Source organism: Pollachius pollachius (assembly GCF_949987615.1).
Source record: "Pollachius pollachius genome assembly, chromosome: 2".
In the NCBI taxonomy this organism is placed as follows: domain Eukaryota; kingdom Metazoa; phylum Chordata; class Actinopteri; order Gadiformes; family Gadidae; genus Pollachius; species Pollachius pollachius.
In genome coordinates, this window is record NC_136935.1 from 46334686 (window position 1) to 46354588 (window position 19903).

Sequence of the window (19903 nt, forward strand, 5' to 3'; positions counted from 1 at the left end):
TCTTCTTCTTCTGCTTCTTCTGTGGTGTTTAGACCTCCACTTGTAGCCTCTGAGCCCTGGGCCGTAACCAGCACCTGTCAATCGCTGACCTCCTGTCAGGTACGTGCGCACGCATACACATGCACGCACGCACACGCACATGCACGTACCTGTCAATCACTGACCTCCGGTCAGGTACGTGCATGTGTGCACGCACACATGCAAGTACACGTAACGGTCCATCACTGACCTCCTGTCAGGTACGTGCACACGCAGACACATGCCAAACGCACACGTACCTGTCAATGACTGACCTCCTGGCAGGAGCTGGGCGATTAATCGATTTTTAATCGTAATTCGAATATAGAATTTAGGATGAATTTTTTTAAAAGAAAATTGATTATTGAAAAAATTAATTAATTGATAATAATAACTATTTTATTTCTTTGGAAAAAAAAAGAGTAAAATATCAACATGGCATCATACGCTGAAAAAAGTGAGTGTGTAGGGTTTGCATAAAATCTGTGGCAACCAAATTTTGCTTTTGTTAACCATTGTTATTCTTGGAATGAAATCGATTAAAAATCGATAATCGGGTTTGGTTTGAAAAAAAGCAGAGATTTTATTTTCAGGCCAAATCGCCCAGCCCTACTGTCAGGTCGATGCACACACATACGCATGCACACACACACACACACACACACACACACTGCTGAGTTTGTGGTCCGTGCGGTGGAGGACGCAGTGTTTTGCTTGAAGTGTTTTCCTTGTGCTTTGTCTTTATTATCCTCCTCAAGGCCCTCTTGAGCTGGAGTAAAACACCGTAGTCAGCATCCAGAAAATAAATAGTTATTGATATCATTAAATATGACGTGCAAACAAGCATTAATAATTGCATTTTTGCACTGAAAATACTAATAAAAATCATAGTTATCACATTTCTTCAGATCATATCGACAAGTTCATAGCTTGAGGAAGATATTGCTCCGTTCTAACAAAACAAACCCGGCCTTGTCGCAGTGGATGGCATAAAGTCCTCACCATTGTCTCTACGAGTGTTATTGTTCCACCGGCAGCTCAGAGTGTTATCATCCACCATCAGCACCTTGGTGTGAGTGTTAGTGAGTGTGCGTGAGTGTTGGTGTTGGGGGAGCGGTCATGTTGGTGGTGCCGGGACGCGGAAACACCACAAGTCAGGAACACGGGCCCTGGACTAATGTTCCCCCTTGACGTTCCCCTGCAGCCGGCCAGTCCCGTGTCACGATGATGTCAGTCGGCGTGACCAATCGCAACGGACCCGCCGCGACCCCGCCCACCTCGCTCCACCTGCGCTCCTCCCACAACCAGCTCCTCAGCGGCGATGTCACCAAGCAGGGCTCTGCCACGCCCCCCAAGTGCAGGAAAAAGTACGCTCTGACCAGCATCCAGGCGGCCATGGGCCTGGGGGAGACGCCCCCGCCCGGCTCCTCCCCCCCGTCCCCGCCGTCGCCGGGGTCACCCCCGTCGCCGACGCCCAACAACCCCAAACTGGCCAAGAACGACGTCAACCAGCTCCGGAAGGCGGGGCAGGACCACAACAGGAACACGGTGGGGGAGCCAGAGCCGGGGGCCCCCGACGGCACGGAGGGGCGGCCCGACGACGACACGCCCGGCCCCGAGAGCGAAGCTCCCTCTCAGGTCAACGGCAACGCGGGCGGCGGCGGCGGCGGCGGCGGCGGCCTCATCATCCCCGACGGCGACGCCAACGCCGGCCCGGAAGAACCCAACTGGAACACGGAGCCCGCCGACCCCGACGAGAACACGGGCGGGAACGTCACCCCGGCCCCGGAGCGGAACTCCAACCTGTCGGCGCTGGAGTTCCACCTGAGCATCCAGGCGGAGGAGTCGGACGACATCAGCATCCTGTCGGAGAAGGAGCTGATGATGTCCAAGGTGCAGATCGAGGAGGAGGAGGAGGAGGAGGAGGAGGAGGAGGAGGGCGACGAGGGGGCGGAGGACGAGAAGGCGCCCCTGCTGCTGATCCACGGCGACAGCCCGCCGCCGAGACACAAGCGTTTCCCCGCGCCGGGCCTCATCTCCGATCTCCTCCCTCCCCCCAGCCATAAGCTGCTCCTCTCGGGGAAGGACTCCCCCCCCGCGCCCCCTCCCCCGTCCCCGCCGCGGCGCGCCAGCCCGGAGGACACGCCCCTGCTGTCCGTGGCCTCCTCCTCCTCCGCCTCCTCCTCCCCCGAGACCAAGAAGGAGCGGCGCACCGGCGCCAAGACGGACTGCGCCCTGAACCGCATCCAGAACCTGAACCCCAGTGATGAGGAGTCCAGCTGGACCACGCTGTCCCAGGAGAGCAACACCCCGGAGGAGACAGGTACACACGCACGCACGCACGCACGCACGCACGCGAGGGCACACAGACGCGGACACGCACACACACACACACACACACACACACACACACACACACACACACACACACACACACACACACACACACACACACACACACACGCAAACAATCACATGCACACGCATATGTGCATACACACGCACGCACATACGCACATGCACACACACTCGTACATGCGCGCACACACACACACACACACACAATCACATGCACGCACACCCACAAAAAACACACATTAGGTCATGTGCTAATTTCGCTCTCTGTGTTTTTGTTTTTTGGTTGTTTTGGTATTTTTCGATTAGTATTAAGTGCAATTACAAGTAAACGTTGGCTTCTTCTATCTAAACTCAAAACTTGGATTGCGTTTGGAGGGCCAAACAGAAGCATTTGCGGGGAAGCAAACCGTGAAACCATATAAAGATCTGAGAGGCTTACCAGTGCCGGGTGTTTACAAGGACCTTCGGAAAGTATTCGCTCATTCGGGCTCTGTGACGCAGCTCAGATAAACGACTGGGGAGGCCACAGGGCACACTTACCTTCTCCAATATATCCTGCTCCTAGAACCCCCCAACCACCATAGCTGCATTTTAACTGCTCTAATGCTGTGGTTAGACCAAGAATCATGCAAATCTCCAGCTTTCGTGGCTGGTCAGCAGTTCACAATCTGTGACCTACCTGCCAATATTGTTAATGCCTTGCGCAGTAGGGATCGATAGGCGGAAACTGCATTGGGGGGCTTTAACAGCCCTACTGACGCAGCGTCAACTGTGACCCATTAATGTTATCAAAGGTGTGTCGTGTAAATAAAGAAGATGAGCTGACCAATGAGTTTTCCCTGCAGATGCATGACAAGGTGGGCAAAACAGCCCTTATTTGTATTGGCCAAACCAAACTTGTTCTGCGTGTGAATAAAGAGCAATGTTTGTGAGAGAGAGGGCGAATGTGCCAAAATTGTGCATTGCCCCAAGTGAGTCATGGCTGACAAAGAAAATAAACAGTGAAGATTCGTTCCCAGAATCCACTTGGACCGGAAGTACCCTCCTTTAGCCAGAGGGTTGGATGCGAAGCCACTGCAGCTGTGGCTGGTTAAGGCTGTGTGTGTGTGTGTATGTGTGTGTGTGTGTGTGTGTGTGTGTGTGTGTGTGTGTGTGTGTCTGTGTGTCTGTGTTTCTTGGGCCCATGTGTATGTGTCTTTGGCCCATGTGTGTAAGCCCTGTCAGTCCCTCTCGGCTCTTGCTCCGTCAATGTAGTCTTTCATGGCTGGCTTTCCCCTTCGCCACCTCCTTTGGTGAAGGCTAAATTTGGCTAACGGCTAAATGTGCAATCACTTGCTGGGTGGAGGGTGAGAAAATAAAATGGTTGTAAAACCGCATTCCAAAGCCAGCATATACAAACACATGGTCAATAACCCTCTCTCTCTCTCTCTCTCTCTCTCTCTCTCTCTCTCTCTCTCTCTCTCTCTCTCTCTCTCTCTCTCTCTCTAACTTATCTCTCTCTCCCTCCCTCTCTCCCTAACTTATCTCTCTCTAACTTATCTCTCTCTCCCTCTCTCTCTCTCTCTCCCTAACTTATCTCTCTCTCTCTCTCTCTCTCTCTCTCTCTCTCTCTCTCTCTCTCTCCGTCCCTCCCTCATCCCTCTCATCTCCCATAACCCCACCCAGAGCCGTCCCTGGGGCTGGTGTGCGGGCGGTGGTGTCGCTGAGCGCCCTGGTGTTGACCTGCGGCTGCTGCGTGTTGTTATGAGCGTAGGCTGGAGGTAGGATCCCTCTGTGGTCCTCCGTTCTGTGGTGGGCACTCAGCCCACACGCTACACGGGCCCGCTGTTGGTTACCCTCCTCTGGGGAAGCACCGGCCCGCCAGTGGCTATTCTTGGCTGCATTGTCGGCTGTGGGCCGCGGCCCAACAGGTCCAACGTGTTTTCATTGTGAGCACTTGGAACCCAAAACTGCTCTCCTCTCAAAATGACTCGAGGGTAAACTACGATAAGAAAATCCTTGCTAGCGTGTGAGACTTCGGCTCTGGTCTCAGGGCTGACTAATCGCACGGGTAACCCTCTGTCCCTGTGTCCCTGAAGGCATCACACCCAGGGAAACCCGTCCCGCCTGGCAGCTGGTCAAAATATCATGTGATGGGCCCTGGTTACCAGACGTTCTTTCTTCATTCATTGCACTGCCTTGTTTATATTGCAGATAAAAGTTAAACATAAAATCAGTAAGCCGGCTTTGATAATGACTATCCCGTGGCCATCATTCACTGGAGGCGGTTTTTCAATCGGGGGGATTGATGGCGTACACGTTCGGCTGGTCACGAGCTCCCGCTGTTTGCCGTCCGCACGGCTCTCTGGCCGGTGCTCTGTTCCAAATGACCCCCTGTCTATCGAACCACGGGCCGACGCACGAACAGGGAAGCAGATGTTCAAGGTACTGCCGGAGACTAATGCTCGGCACGTCATCGATTGTTTGGCCTGCCGACTCATCACAACGCCGGTGACTGCTATCATTCATGTTCAATTTATGGATGCCTAACGATTCACCTCGCCTAAGTCTACTCCTACATGTCGGGCTGTCTTTCTCTGTTTCTCTCGCTCTCTCTTTGTCTCTCTCTGTCTCTCTGTCTCTCTCTCTGTCTCTCTGTCTTTGGCTCTACCTCTGTATCTCTGGCTTTCCCTCTCTGTCTCTGTCTCTGTCTCTGTCTCTGTCTTTCTCTCTCGCTCTCTAAATGTCTCTCTGGCTCTCTCTGTGTCTCTGTCTCCCTCTCTCTGGCTGTCTCTTTGGCTCTCTCAGGCACTCTAACTCAGTCTCTCCCCCTCAGGCTGTATTACATTTTTGGTTGTTCTGCTGTCGACATGTCTTCTTGACCTTGGACATTGAATATATGTTGTTCAATATATATTTGTGTATATATATGTTGTTCACGTCTCTCTCTCTCTCTCTCTCTCTCTCTCTCTCTCTCTCTCTCTCTCTCTCTCTCTCTCTCTCTCTCTCTCTCTCTCTCTCCGGCCATGTGGCTTTGCCAGGTCTGTGTGAAATTCCCCTTTGGACAGTGGGTTTAGAAGTGCAATGTGATGCTGCTTTCACCCCAAGGCGTGAACCCCCCCCCCCTGTTTAACTACATGTCTTCCATGGTGGTCTTACTTCTCAAACAACAGTAATCAGTCATTTGGACTGTTCTTAATCTGACCTTTCTTTTGAGCTGTAAAAACCCTGCATCTCATCTGACATTCATCAACATCTTCCTTTGTTTTCCCCCCTGTCTTTCGTCTGTTTAGTTTGCATGGGCTGCTGTCATTGACGTTTACTTGTTAATTGAAAACATAACTCTGTTTGTTTCCTATGACGTCGTCATACCGGCTGTTTTCCATGTGGAGGACACTGTAGATAACCGTTTAATGCGGGGTTGCAGCGATAGCTCCTCAGGCAAAACGAGGAGGAATTGGAGAAGAACATCTTATGTGATTTGGCCGGGTTTTTATTGTGTGTGTGAGAAGGAGAAGGGGAGAGAGGGTGGGTGGGGGAGAGCGCTCCAACAGCAGAGACTACTCTGCTTCAGGGGATATGCAGCTCTGGTCGTACTCTGTCCCACCTAATCTCTCTCTCTCTCTGTCGCGCGCTCTCGCTCTCGCCCTCGCCCTCGCCCTCTCTCTCCCTCTCTCTCGCTCTCGCCCTCTCTCTCTCTCTCTCTCGCCTGTTGTTCCCCAGTCTGTCTCTCTCTCTCGCCTGTTGTTCCCCAGTCTGTCTCTGACTCAGCCTCCATCCCTGTGTGTTTCTTCACTTTAGTTGTCTACTTTCTCTCTCTAGAGCTCTCTTGCCATCTCTCCATAACACTTCAGTTTATAATTCCCCCTCTCTGCCCCACATCTTTATTTCCCCGTCGTCGTGACAGCGTCCCCCAGCACACAAACGCCTCTCGGTCCATCCACTCTCCCCACAAACTGCCGTCTTGCTGTTATTTCTGGTCGTACCTGGGTTCGCTCATGCTTGTCGTCCCCCTCTTTCGCTCTGTCTGAGAAGAGGCTGAGCGTGTGTGTGTGTGTGTGTGTGTGTGTGTGTGTGTGCTGGGAGTGTGTGTGTGCGTGTGCTCAGATGAGGACGCGCTCGCTGCGAGAAGCAGGTCGCTCACTATGATGCTGGGCAAAGACTACATGCTGGCGATTGTGATCCTCAACTACGAGGGTAGGTGTGCGCGCTGCGGTCGACTACAGGGGGGCTCGGTGGGTGGGTGGCTGTGGGAGGGGGGCGTGTGTCGGGGGACATGCGTCGTACGTCTGCCGTCCACATGCAGGGATTAGTTTGTGTGTGTCTGTATAGCCTGTATGTCTGTATGCCTGTATGCCTGTGTTTTGAAATAGAGTCTGCTGCAGTGGGCAGTACAGAGAGGTGCATGATATGTCTGTCTGAGACGGACCACGTTCTGCCACTGAGACCCCCCCCCCCCCCCGCCCTCCCTCCCCTGGCTAAACTCTGGCGTGGTATGCATGCTAACTCGACCACAGGTGCGGCGTTGCGACGGGGATGCCAATGCATTGTGTACATCGTGCACACGTGCCAAACGCTGCGACGGTGCGGGCTTTCAAACCGCTTTTACATGTTTCCATTATTTCATTGGAATTCGCTCAAAGTACGAAGCTAACGAAGCTAACGCTAATCAGCCCTGGTAGCGTGGATGTGGAGACATGGTTTTACTGCGTAGAGGCAAACAGCCAAGCCAGCACGATACAACATCAGCCAGACTGCTTGTGTTGGTGTGCAGCCCTCGTCTTTCCCTCGGACTGTGTATGTGTGTATTGAGGAGAGAGACAGAGACAGGGGTTTTCTGGCTATTTCAAACTCTTACTGAACCCCAATTCTCCATTCGCCGTCCTCTCTGGAGCACATCATGCCACTAAGTCTCCTCTGCTAGATGTTGTTCGCTGGTGCTGACCTAATTCTTCTTTGGCCCTAGAAAGACTTCATCTCCCAGAAGGCAGTGCTTCAGTTGTCTGCACTGCTTCACGTGCAATAGCAAACCACTGGAGATCTGTGTGTGTGTGTGTGTGTGTGTGTGTGTGTGTGTGTGTGTGTGTGTGTGTGTGTGTGTGCGTGTGTGTGTGTATCTACACACGCACACACACCCACACCCACACCCACACACACACACACCTTGTTTGTATGTTCTTTATTATTCAATATAAACAATGATTTATAAATGATCTCGCTGTCTCTGAATGTGAGTGTGTCTACTATGTAAAAAATAAGTTGCATACAAGTGTGCTTGTAGGACTGCATTTACATCCACATATTTTGTTGATTTATTGCCTAGATAGACATGTCTGAATGTGCCTGTACACTTGGGAAAACCATCTCAATCTGCACCAAACTGGTTGTCATGGTGAAATACTGCTGTTGTCGTGGTTTCATCAGCGAGGTCAGCACTTTGGAGAACCGGGTGTTCTATTCACCGTGACATTTCTGTGAATCCTTGTTACGACCGGCAGATTCAACATCCTTGACATCTAAACCACAAACACAAAATATTGAAATAAATAAACTGGTGCTCGTGTGCTCGTGTGTATGGGCGCGTGTGTGTGTGAGTGTGTGTGTGTGCGTGTGTGTGCGCACGCACGTCAGTTCCTAACCACTATGCTATAAACCCTGCTTGTATATGAGCACAGGAAGAAAAACCACCACGAATAACTAGATGAGATTTACTTATAGGTTGAAATCGATGACCATTGAGTATCACGGCTGTCTGAGCTCCTTGTGCTAGGCTGGCCATTTAACATACATTTTTGGACATCCACTTTTGCATCGCATCTGTTGTGAGTTCATTTGATTTGGGGGTTGCCGATGGCTGAAAACCAGCAGGCTGCAAACTCTCTTCCACCAGGGCCTCAGAGTCCTGCTGCAGCACAGCATGTCTGCTCTCAGCAGGAGTCTCCTGTTCACATCCTAATCATTATTGGCTGTGTGTGTAGCCTATGACCAGCGGGTAACAGCCTTTTACGTTCATGTGCACTGCATCACCATGTGCTAAGCGTCTGATCCAACGTAGCCTTGCTGCTAATTAGAGAAACCGAAGACGCGACTGTCTGCTCGTCTTGTGTTTATATCCAGGGCTTTGTTCACTCCATGTCATCGTTTTTTATTTTCGGTGTGCAATTGTACATCCCAGCTGTTTCGGTTTGAGGCTGGCCAATGATCTGAGATCTGATTGGGCGTGCTTGCACGTCAACCAGGACCTCTTCCTGATAAGTAGGTTAATCGTAGTTAATTATTAACACAGTTATTCAACACTGTGTCCCTGTGCGACTGATAACAAGGCAGTGGAATGACTGGAAGGAATGCTGATTCAGGTAAAGCACTGAGTTTGGGTTCTCTCTCTAAACGGTGCACCTCACAGCATACATCATTCATCTCATACAAGAGCAGCCTACCGTGGCCTATATAACAAGGATTTATATTCTGCTAAACTACAACTGACTAAATATGGCTGATGGTGGGTCTCTACATGTTATCATGGAAGAGAACGAAAATAGCACAAGTAAAGCTGTCACTTAATGTACCTACTAAAGGTCGGATAATTTAGGGGAAATACTAAAGGCTAATAGCAAACTTTTCCACTGGCATTGCAGGATAGGTCTGGCCACATGATGATGACTTAATGGCATTGGCGTCTAACGCAATGGAAAGTAACATTAGGCCTGCCGCAACAAAGTGTTCATTTAGAGTGTGTGTGTGTGTGTGTGTGTGTGTGTGTGTGTGTGTGAGCGATATAGGGGGCATGTAAAATGGTGTTAAGAGATTTAATTCAGCTGTCAGCCCATGGAAAGACATGGTCAGTGCTGGCACAGCTGCTGTTCAATCCTGGTCAGTCGCTGCTTAGAACAAGCGTGTCTGTCTCTCTGTCTGGTATGGATGTCTTTGTCCATGTGTGTTTCATTGTCCTGTGTACAGGTCATTTAGACCAGTGTCTCCTTGATGATCTTATTTACATTCACAGCCCCTTAAGTATAGCTCAGGTTCCCCTTCATCCACACCCAACCAGTTCAAAAGTTTTCCTTTTTTTAACTTCTATCATAAAATTCTAATAAAGCATCGTTATCAATATTGCAGGGGCCTAGTCTTAAAACAGAAGAAGCTGAGGCGTCTCCTTCTGGCTTTTGCAGATTTTCGAAGATAGTAATTTAATTATTCAGCAAACATTTTTATTTCCGTCGTCATTTCAGCTTCGCACTTGTATCAAAGTTTGTAATCACTGTTTTAAACTTTTAAACTTTTCCAACCCCCATAATGCATCCACTCGAGGAACACGACATTAAACCTGCGTCGTGTGTGTGTAATGCGTGTGTGCGTACGTCTGCGCGCGTGTCAGCAGACATCTGGAGTGAGCCGTCGTTCCACACCGACCCGGACCTGCCCCCGGGATGGAAGAAGATCACGGACATGGCCGGGGTGTACTACTGGCACATCCCCACCGGGACCACCCAGTGGGAGAGGCCCTGTGACGCCGCCGGTCCCCCAGCCCCCGGGGGACCGGCGGACCCCCAGGACGGAGTCCCGACCCTGGGGGACATGGCCCCCGGGCCACGCCCTCACTCCAGCAGCTCGGCCAGCCCCTCGCCCACACCGGACTTCCAGGTGAGGGGAAGGGTGACACACACACATGCACACACACATGCACACACAAGTGCATACACGCATGCCTGACGTGCGCGCGCACACACACACACACACACACACACACACACACACACACACACACACACACACACACACACACACACACACACACACACGCACACATCTATGCACACACTCGCAGTCGCATGCACACACGCATGCACAGACGTGCACATGCAAACAGGCATGCATGCACGCACACGCACAAACTCATGCACGCACACACACACACGCACGCACCCTTCCAGGTGAGGCCACAAGTGTGGTGAGGGACAGGACGTGCACACACGCATGCACACCTGCATCCACACACTCTCTTACGTGCGCTAACCCACACATGCATGCACGCACGCACACACACGCACACCCTATGGAGATATATGTATATATTTTTTCATAATGTGTGTGTGTGTCTGTCCATAGTCATCCCAGACGGAGATCTTCTTCGGGGCGTCGCCCCGGTCGGGCAGCACCACCTCCGACAACTCCCTGGAACCCCTCCCCGCCCACCAGCCCATCATGCCCTCCTGCGGCTTCGTCAACAGCTGCTACTTCGTAGGTCCATCCTCTCGCCGGGGGGCCCTCTGACGCCTGGCCCTCTCCACGATTTAAAAAAGGGAAAACGTTGTGGTTTTCCCGCCCGATGCATCACCCATTTTCACCACCGTCTTCAAGACGCATCACAGCCGACTCCTGATATTTGGTTCATCATAACCCCATAGGTCATGGTTTTCAGTAATGTACACGCCGTGCCCCGGCCCCGACGGCAACAGGAGGTTGATGTTATCGGATTATTATTGTTATTTCCACTTTAGAGACTTTGTGTATGTTAGATCTGTTTTGGCTGTAGAAAAACATTGTTCTAGTGTCTAGTGTAGACATAAGGTCATAACAGAGGGAAGGAAAGATGCATGGACACATTTAGCCGGCCGGGGGCGGTAACCCTAGCATTCCTCCCAAGAGGCCCTTGGGGGACGAGGAGAAAGGTCCTGTTTCTTTTCCAGAAGACGAGGCCCAACAGATCAACAGTTCTGAAACACAAGAGATGAAGGCAACTCCTAAAACAGCAGCAAAGAAACGCCGTTATCCTCTCTTCTCCACGAACCCGATAGAATCAGCCGACATACAGGCGTAGGAGCCGACACAAAGAGGAGGTGCTGGGGAGAATATGTGTGGATGGTTGGGCCAGCGATACTGGCCAGGGTGCTGGGAGAGTGGGTGACCGCGTGGAGTTCGGCATCAACCTAGGGAAGGTAGAACGGTTCTGACAAATAGACATACCAGGGGGGGGGGGGGGGGGGGGGGGGGCTGTGTATCAGCCCACCAGAGATTGAAACCATCATCCATAAACACCATGCAGGGACCCAAATGTATAAATAACACACGCAGCATGTCGAAACGCAACAGCTGTGGTCGGATTAGATCTGGCATTTTTGGTTGTTATGCTGTGATTTCGACACTTCTTCTCGACTGTGTTATCATGCTTGAATGTAGCCCTGTTTGTATATATCCCAATATGGATATTGAATAAATGTTGTCCGTCCTTTTGATTAATTTGAAATAATCGTCCCTCTGTCTTTGTTGCTCTTTCTCTCTCTGTCTCTGAATCTCTTTGGCTCTGACTCTCTCTCTTCTGTCTGTCTGTCTGTCTGTCTGTCTGTCTGTCTGTCTGTCTGTCTGTCTGTCTGTCTGTCTGTCTGTCTGTCTCTCTCTCACTGTCGCTCTCTATTGCTCTCTGACTCTCTCTCTCTGTATCTCTCTCTCCCTCGCTCCTTGTTTCTAGCCTCGCTCCGCCTCTATGCAGGGCGTGTCTGACCAGGAGGGCTCCTCCCAGCTGCAGGAGGAGAAGGTAAAGCAGCTGATCTCATCCTCTGCCGTTCCCTTTCTATGGCTCTATTGTCGCCCTGGTTACGACCCTGGTTACGATGGCAACCATGGCAACCACCATTGTCATGGCCCTGGTCAGCTCTGCCTTAGCTCTGCCCTTTGTCTTATAAGCATCCTGTGCTTTCTACAAATGTGTGTTTGTGTATTGATGAATAGGGATTTGTCTTGGTACCGTGCATCAGCCAGCGTTGATCTCTTGGCCGCTGTCTACTGCAACCAATCCTACCCTTTATATTCATGACTATATGGTAGAGTGTACTGAAACTAGATACCCATAATACTGTTCCCCTTAAAGGCAGTTTGCCAGCCATTGTTGTCTGCCTACCCCCCCCCGAAGCGATCACGTTATGGACAACAATAGCTACTTTGAGCATTCTAAAAGCAGTTTTGCGTCATTGTGTGTCTCTGTTTTTGCACCGTGTGAAAAGTCGAATGACCAATCAGTTATAACTGTCGATATTCATCGTGCACTCCCACAAAAGTTGTGTGTGTGTGCGTGCGCGCGTGTGTGTGTGTGTGTGTTTTACTAATCCAGAATCAGACAATTCTCCGTAGCTAGTAAGATATTCGATGGAGGCAAATGCCAGCTGACCCAACATCTTGGTGTCACGATGTGGTATGGCTCTGCTCTTCATTGAAACAAAGCACAGTGTGCAGTGAGCTGGCTGGCTAGCTAACAGTCTTCTCCTTTCTCCCCCCCCCCCTTCTCTTCTCACTTCCCCCCCCCCCCCCCCCCTGTGTTTGTCTTGAACTCCACCTACCTCCATCCTCCTCCTCCACCACCACCTCCTCCACCGCCTTGTTTGTTTGTTTGTTTGTTTGTACGTGTGTGTGTGTGTGTGTGTGTGTGTGTGTGTGTGTGTGTGTAGAAACCGGTGTGGAGTGAATTTGGTGGAAAGATTGATAGTGAGGTTTGGAAGGCAAGTATAATGTAAAGTGTTCAGAGTTTTGTTGTCACCCACTTTGTACCTGCATATCAAAATGTATTCTGCGTGAGTGTTGTGGTGCCTGCTGAGAACGCATGTTTGGCCTTGCTTGGACTTCTCTGAACCTAACAGTAGACCGCTCAAAGGTTTGGTCATCAAAACTGGCACATGAAGGCACAGCTTCTGACATGTTGCTGAACGAAGGCACTCAGTGATGTTTTCCTTCTCCCCGCTCCTTTTTAGGAATTATTTTAACAGGACTTGACAGTTTAATGTGCATGTGTATTTTTATTTTTTTTCACTTCTGATATTCTACACCGCATGTTCCATCGCATTACATCACGTATGTTCCCCGCCCAGAGTCTGTGGCCTACCTCAGGGTGCATCATAGATGTATATATATACTGACTAGATATCGCCTGAGCTGTGCTGTTCAGTGGAACGTATGCCTCAATGCCGCCTTGCCGAGGGGAAACCACCCACGTCCCATCGGAGGGTCCTTCATTCAGGTGGGTGGTTACCCCGCGGCAAGATGGCGGCATTGTTCACGCATGCTTAGAAGCCGAATGCGATATCTAGTCAGTATATATATACCTATGAGGGTGCATGGGGGCCTCATCTGTTGAGAATGGCTGTCACCTTTGTGTTCACGTTGCACTCTGATGTCATCTGTGTGCACCAGGACCTGCAGGCAGCCACAGTGAACCCTGACCCGAGCCTAAAGGAGTTTGAGGGGGCAACACTTCGCTATGCATCGCTCAAACTAAGGTGAGCCCGGTAGCAACACACACACACACACACACACACACACACACACACACACACACACACACACACACACACACACACACACACACACACACACACACACACACACACACACCACATCACATTTAGCAGACGCTTTCATCCAAAGTGACTTAGACACAAAGACTGCCTTAGACACAAAGAAAGAGAAACGACAATATATCGCTGAAGGTACAGTAAGGATGTTCCTATAAACAAGTGCCAAGCATTTGCAATTGCTATGTTAAACCATTCCCTGTATACAACAAAGATAGCTAGGATAAGATGCTATACAATGCTAGTATAGTATTATAAAGTACCATTTTTACACAACATACATTCAGTGCGTACATTAAGTGCCAGGACGTACAACATGCAATCAGTGCGTTGTTAGGAGAGTAAGGGAGGTGAAGGGTTGGTGGGGGGTGAGGCAGGAGGCTATGCATAGTCCAGGTGGACCCCGAACACACGAGTGTCCACAGTCCAGTGATATGCAGTGACCCTAGCTCTCTCTGTACCCCGCCCTCCTTGTGGCCGTGGAAGGAGCCCACATGTGGAGCTCCACGGAGCTGTTTTGGGGTGTATTTTCATACCGTGGTTATGGCCTTTCTACTCACATGAGCGGAGCCTGGTTGAATACAAGCCGTTTCATAATGCTCATTTTCTCTCTCTCAGGAACCCCCAACCAGTGGAAGAAGAGACGTCTAGCGGAAGTAACTGTGATTCAGAGACAAAGGTGAGTTCAGTTTGCAGATAATTGCAGATTATTCAATTAAATCCCTTTTTTATCGGACCACTCAAGAGGAGTGTGAATCAACGTAGATTGACATACAACCATATGAGCATGATACACATTTATTTTTGCATTAATTGGCGATCAATTAGGTATTGTCATTTTAATGTTAACTATAAGCAAATCAATGTATTAATGACCAGCTGGCTAACGCCTCTCTCTGTGATGGGGTATGCAGAAATCTCTGTATGCACCGTTTCAAAACACACAAACAAAGCCTTTAAGCACCTCTCGACAGAGACTTGGCTCTAAAAACAAGCCTTAAAAAGCCTTCTCTTTACAAGATATGAACGGTGCCACAGGCCTTGTTAGCCTGCACAAGTACTGTACTTATGGGCCATCTATAAGCCCACTGTCAGCTGCTGGAAAGTATAATTAACGTTCCAGCCACACAAACACATTCTCTGCTGCCATGGCCTCCTTTCCTCCAAAGCAGTCTGTGTTTTGGTCTTTTATGCCCAGCGTGTGTTTGTTTACTGCCTGTGATTTTGCGGATCTCAGCTGCCGTGGCTATTGCTTAGCAATGCTGCCACCATGTGGACTGAAAGATTCCCACAGGCTCTATTTCAATACTGATAGATTATATTATTATGGCTTTCCTGACAACATAAAGCCACAAATAAAGTACATTTTTGTGACAGAGGTAGTTCAAAGATAGTGAGAGAGAGACTATAGAAAGCGCCTATAGAAAGCACATTCTGCCCCAGGCCTACACGCTTACTCCATTCCAATCTGTGGACCCATCCGATGCCGGAATAGAAGTTAATGCACATATGCATGCACACACACATCTCCTATTAACATGCACTCCTTCTCTCTCCCTCACACACACACATGCCCTCTTTCATTTTCCCATACCTCTTTTTATGTGCCTTTCTGTAATCGTGTGCTTCTTTTACTGGCCCAATTCATTCACCCTGCATGTCCCATCAGGCTCCCTACTGCCTTCTCAATGGACTGCTGCATTCACATGAATACTTGATGAGGACACGCGCATGGAAATGAGGCTTTTGCATCCTCCATCTCTCTCCCTCTCTCCCTCTCTATCTCTCCCTCCCTCCGTCCCCCCCTGACCTGCCAGTTTGTGCCTTTAGGTTCTGGTCCATTTCAGAAGACTGCAGGGATTTCCAGCCCTCTATGCGAGTTTCTTTGACAGATGACAGATTTTTTCAAACGTGGGCGAGCTGGTAGGGCCGGCCAGTAGCGGTCAACCTCAGCATCATGAGCCGTATTAATGACTTAATGAATCCTGCTGCAGGACGGCACTTCAAAAAGTGCCACGATAGACACACCAGCACTGCTTTTCAGAGTCTCTGTGATGAGAATATCTGTGGTGGTGTTCGTGACTTAGTGTCTTGTTATTTAACTCCTTTTCAAAGTCAACCACCGCTATTTTGATCCTTTGTTCATGTTTAGGTGGATTTGAAACATTGGTACTATATGTTTTGTGCAAGTGTCTAATATGTCACTTGTGTCTGTCTGTCTGTGTGGTGTGTCTGTGTGTGTGGTGTGTGTGCGTGTGTGTGGTTTGTGTGTCTGTCTGTCTGTGCGCTGTATCGGTCTGTGTGGTGTGTGTGTGTGTGTGTCTGGTGTGTCTGTCTGTGTCTGTCTGTGTGGTGTGTCTGTCTGTGTGGTGTGTGTGTGTGTGTCTGTGTGTCTCTGTGTGGTTTGTGTGTGTCTGCGTGGTGTGTGTCTGTGTGGTGTGTGTGTCTGCGTGTTGTGTCTCTGTGTGTGTGTGTATTCCTCTCCTCCAGTGTTTCGCGGTGCGCTCTCTGGGCTGGGTGGAGATGGCGGAGGATGACCTGGCTCCAGGCAAGAGCAGCGTTGCCGTTAACAACTGCATCCGTCAGCTCTCCTACAGCAAGAACGACATCCGGGACACCGTGGGAATCTGGGGAGAGGTGTGTGTGTGCGTGCGTGTGTGCATTTGTGGGTGCGAGATGGAGCGCAGCAGCACACATACAATGTGTTAATGTGTGTTCACGCGGTGGTGGAGTACAGCTGACGCCTCCCTCGACTTTTATGGCTTCATCGATAAGTCCGCAGCTCCCAGCCGTTTCTTACACCGGCAGTACGTCCCACACACACACACCCCTCCACCAAATGAGGTGCAGCCGTGTCGCTCAAGGCTGCTTCACCTCTGGCTGCAGTGCTGCAGCAGGCGAGGGGAAACAACCAGGGTTCGGTAGAAAAGATGTACGTAATGATGAGTGAGATCCTCCTAGAGGATGAAGACTTTCAAAACCATTAATTTTCCAGAGCTAGTACATTGCTGTAGCCACCCCTGTCTCCCCATGCATCAGAATAGAATATATCTCTCTCTCCTCGCCTTACTTTCCCCTCCTGTCCCTCACTAATGTTTAATGTAATTTGAGATGACAGGACACAGGAAAGGGAGGGGGAGATAGAAAGATGGAGAGAAAGGAAGTGCTTCGCCTCTTGTTATCATTTATTTACACACTTTCAGAGCCAAAAGAGTGATGCTGTCACACACACACACACACACACACACACACACACACACACACACACACACACACACACACACACACACACACACACACTCAGACACAAACACACGCACTCAGACACTGACACACAGACATAGACAGACACACCCACACACACACACACACACACATACACACTCGATAAAAATAGTTAACATATACTTAGAGAAAGAACTTGGATCTGCTCATTACAACTCTGTGTGTGTGTGTGTGTGTGTGTGTGGGTGTGTGTGTTTGTGGGCATGTGTGTTTCCAGGGAAAGGACATGTACCTGGTCCTAGAGAACAACATGCTGAACCTGGTCGACCCAATGGACCGCAGTGTGCTCCACGCTCAGCCAATCGCAAGCATCCGTGTGTGGGGCGTTGGCCGTGACAACGGAAGGTCAGTCACCGTGGCAACCGCATCCACCTTCTAACACTTCCTAAACCAACTCCTGTTAAAAAATGTCCTTTCATGTGAGTTGGCAAAACTGATTAATGGGGTGCCTTGTAAGACAAAATCCCTCATTAAAACAGGGCTTTTAGTGCTTTCTGCTCAACCGCTGCGTGTTCCACAAACCCTGATCAAATGCTCTGTTTATTATCCTGTCAAATAAATCCCAAGCAGTAAAACATGAATCGGTTCTGGTTTTGATCCAATCTCAACCTAAATTGTACTGTAAAATGTGCTTAAACTTTCTGTGCTTGATTCCTTGATTTATACATCCATCCGTTCCGTCCCAGACGGCACATTTGTGGGTCACAAAGTGCCCGCGTTCACTGGCTCACTTTAGTGTATGCAAGCAGGTCATTATGTTCAGCGTGTTGTTTCATGGCCTCCGCCCGGACCTCCTTGGTTAAGTCAGGTCAGCGGTGCGAGACGGACACACGGGGTGTGGAAGGTCAGAGCTGGAACTCGCCCGACCCACCACTTGGCAAAGAGTGAATGATTGATGAGCTGAAGGGTTTTCGGATGAAAAATTCATCCCTCGACTCAAAGCAGTAAAACTAAAATACTAGATTTTTAAACGCAAATGACATTTTCCGACTTGCGATGAAGTCTGTGTGCTTCTTTTTATTCATTCAATTACAGAAGATTCTTCGCATTATATTATTTTTTTGCGATTTCTAAATGCTCCTTATTCATAATACGCTGACCTATGCTCTCAGGGCAGCTGGTCCTGCCTGCCTAGTTTGTGGTCAACCAGGGGGAACTGACATTCAACGACACAGAATGGCTTTTGTACGCATTCGCTCAGTAAAGCTCAGTGTTCCATTGTGTCCACCAGATGGAGCTGTGCCCTACGAAGCAGCAGCAAGGGCCACTGCATGAGAGGGAATGTAGGTTACCAGACTCTGCTGGGTTATTTAGACAGCAGAGGCACCTACTGTGTGTGTGTGTGTTTGTGCGTTTGTGTGTGTGTGTGTGTGTCGGGGTGGGGTTGGGTGTGTGTGTGTGTGTGTGTGTGTGTGAGCGTGTTTGTGTGTGTGCGTGTGTTTATGTGCACATGTGTGTTTGCATGTGTGTTTGCCTGTGTGTGTGTGTGTGTGTGTGTGTGTGTCTGTGTGCGGGCGCCTGTGTGTGTGTGTGTGTGTCTGGGTGCGTGCCTGTGTGTGTGTGTGTGAGCGCCTGTGTGTGTGTGTGTGTATGTGTGTGTGTGTGTGTGTGTGTGCGTGCCTGCGTGTGTTGCTCAGAGCTGCATGCTTATGCTGATCTGCACGTTTCTGTTACCTCAGGCAACCCCGATTACCGAACCTCCAGCATCACACACACAAAAACAGAAGTGAGCGCCAACACACACACACACACACACACATCCACGCGTGGACGGAACACAGCGAGAACACAATCCCTGTGTGTTCAAGATAACAGCAAACGGTACTGGAATTGCTTGTTACCGTGGCCCATGGCCCATGGCCCATGCAGACCTGTGGAAAAGCAGAGAGGGAGAGAGAGCGGGAACAACCAGCTGCAGTAAGGGGAGGGGGATGGTGGGGGGGGGGGGAGAGCGGGGGTGTTCAGGAGGAGTGCCGGAGGAGAGGGAGGCTGAGCCAGATGAAGGGGGGAGTAGGGGTTAGTCGTTGCCTGCCGCTGAACAGACAGGTTGAGCGCGTGTGTGGAGGAGTCGCGGCATCGCTGAGGAGAGACGCGGTGGTCGCGTGCCTAGAGGGAGGTGACCGCGGGAGGGGGGGCTGCTCGCCAGTAAGTATCTCTGTTGTTCTGTTCTTATCTCTGCCTCCGTCGCCGTCGGTTTCTGTTTTCCCGTACCGCCGTAAAGTCGTTTAGTCGTTTAGCCTCTCGGTCCCGCAGGATGAGCGGCGTTGTCTGGTTGTGCCGCCGAGTTTGTCAGGCGGTTCGTCGGGTGATTGGGTGGCGGTGGAGTTGTGAGTTCATGAAGTGGAGGGATAAGTGCACGTGTGTGTGTGTGTGTGTGTGTGTGTGTGTGTATGCGTGTGCGTGTGCGCGTGTGCGTGAGGGAGAGAACGGGCAGAGCAGAGAGCAGGCAGACTCATGATTGATAGCGCCTGTCTTTTAAAATGTCGTCGAGTCAAATTTTACTGGAGCTCAGTCAGGTGTTGAGCAGGAACTCTGTCTATGTCCGTAAACTTCAGTGTGTGCGTGTGAACGTGTGTGTTCTTGGGCAAGGTATGTGTGTGCATTATATTAAATAACTAATGGGTAAGGATTTTTTGATTTAAGTCTCAGTTAATCACAGTCAATTGAATATACTGAAGTTGCAATTTCAGGGGTTGAAAAAGGGGTGACTAGTTTAGGAATCTGTAGGTAGTTTGATTGGAATGTAATTATTAGCTTTAATTTGATTCTCTCTCTCCTGTGACCCTCTGTCTCAAGCCACCAGTCGCCATCTGTGCTCTCTCTCTCTTTCTCCTCCTCTCTTTTCACTCTCCCTATCTCTCGCTCCCCCTGTACTCACTCTTTGCATTCTCTCTCTCTCTCGCTCTCTCTATCTCTATCTCTAT

The 19903-nt window shown here is 50.1% G+C and overlaps 1 protein-coding gene across 2 annotated transcripts in view; it reads left to right on the forward strand.

Moving 5' to 3' along the window:
- The window catches only part of apbb2b (amyloid beta (A4) precursor protein-binding, family B, member 2b), a 43184-nt gene that overhangs the window by 10117 nt on the left and 13164 nt on the right, over nucleotides 1-19903 (forward strand). The window contains exons 3-12 of one of the 2 annotated variants that reach the window (XM_079730567.1): nucleotides 33-99; nucleotides 1223-2341; nucleotides 9734-9996; nucleotides 10462-10593; nucleotides 11822-11887; nucleotides 12795-12845; nucleotides 13534-13619; nucleotides 14313-14373; nucleotides 16185-16331; nucleotides 17197-17324. In XM_079730567.1, coding sequence (XP_079586693.1) covers nucleotides 1243-2341; nucleotides 9734-9996; nucleotides 10462-10593; nucleotides 11822-11887; nucleotides 12795-12845; nucleotides 13534-13619; nucleotides 14313-14373; nucleotides 16185-16331; nucleotides 17197-17324 — 2033 coding nt within the window. In that variant the 5' untranslated portion in view covers nucleotides 33-99; nucleotides 1223-1242. The remainder of the gene's footprint in view (nucleotides 1-32; nucleotides 100-1222; nucleotides 2342-9733; nucleotides 9997-10461; nucleotides 10594-11821; nucleotides 11888-12794; nucleotides 12846-13533; nucleotides 13620-14312; nucleotides 14374-16184; nucleotides 16332-17196; nucleotides 17325-19903) is intronic. The other variant, XM_079730568.1, reaches the window with a different exon arrangement.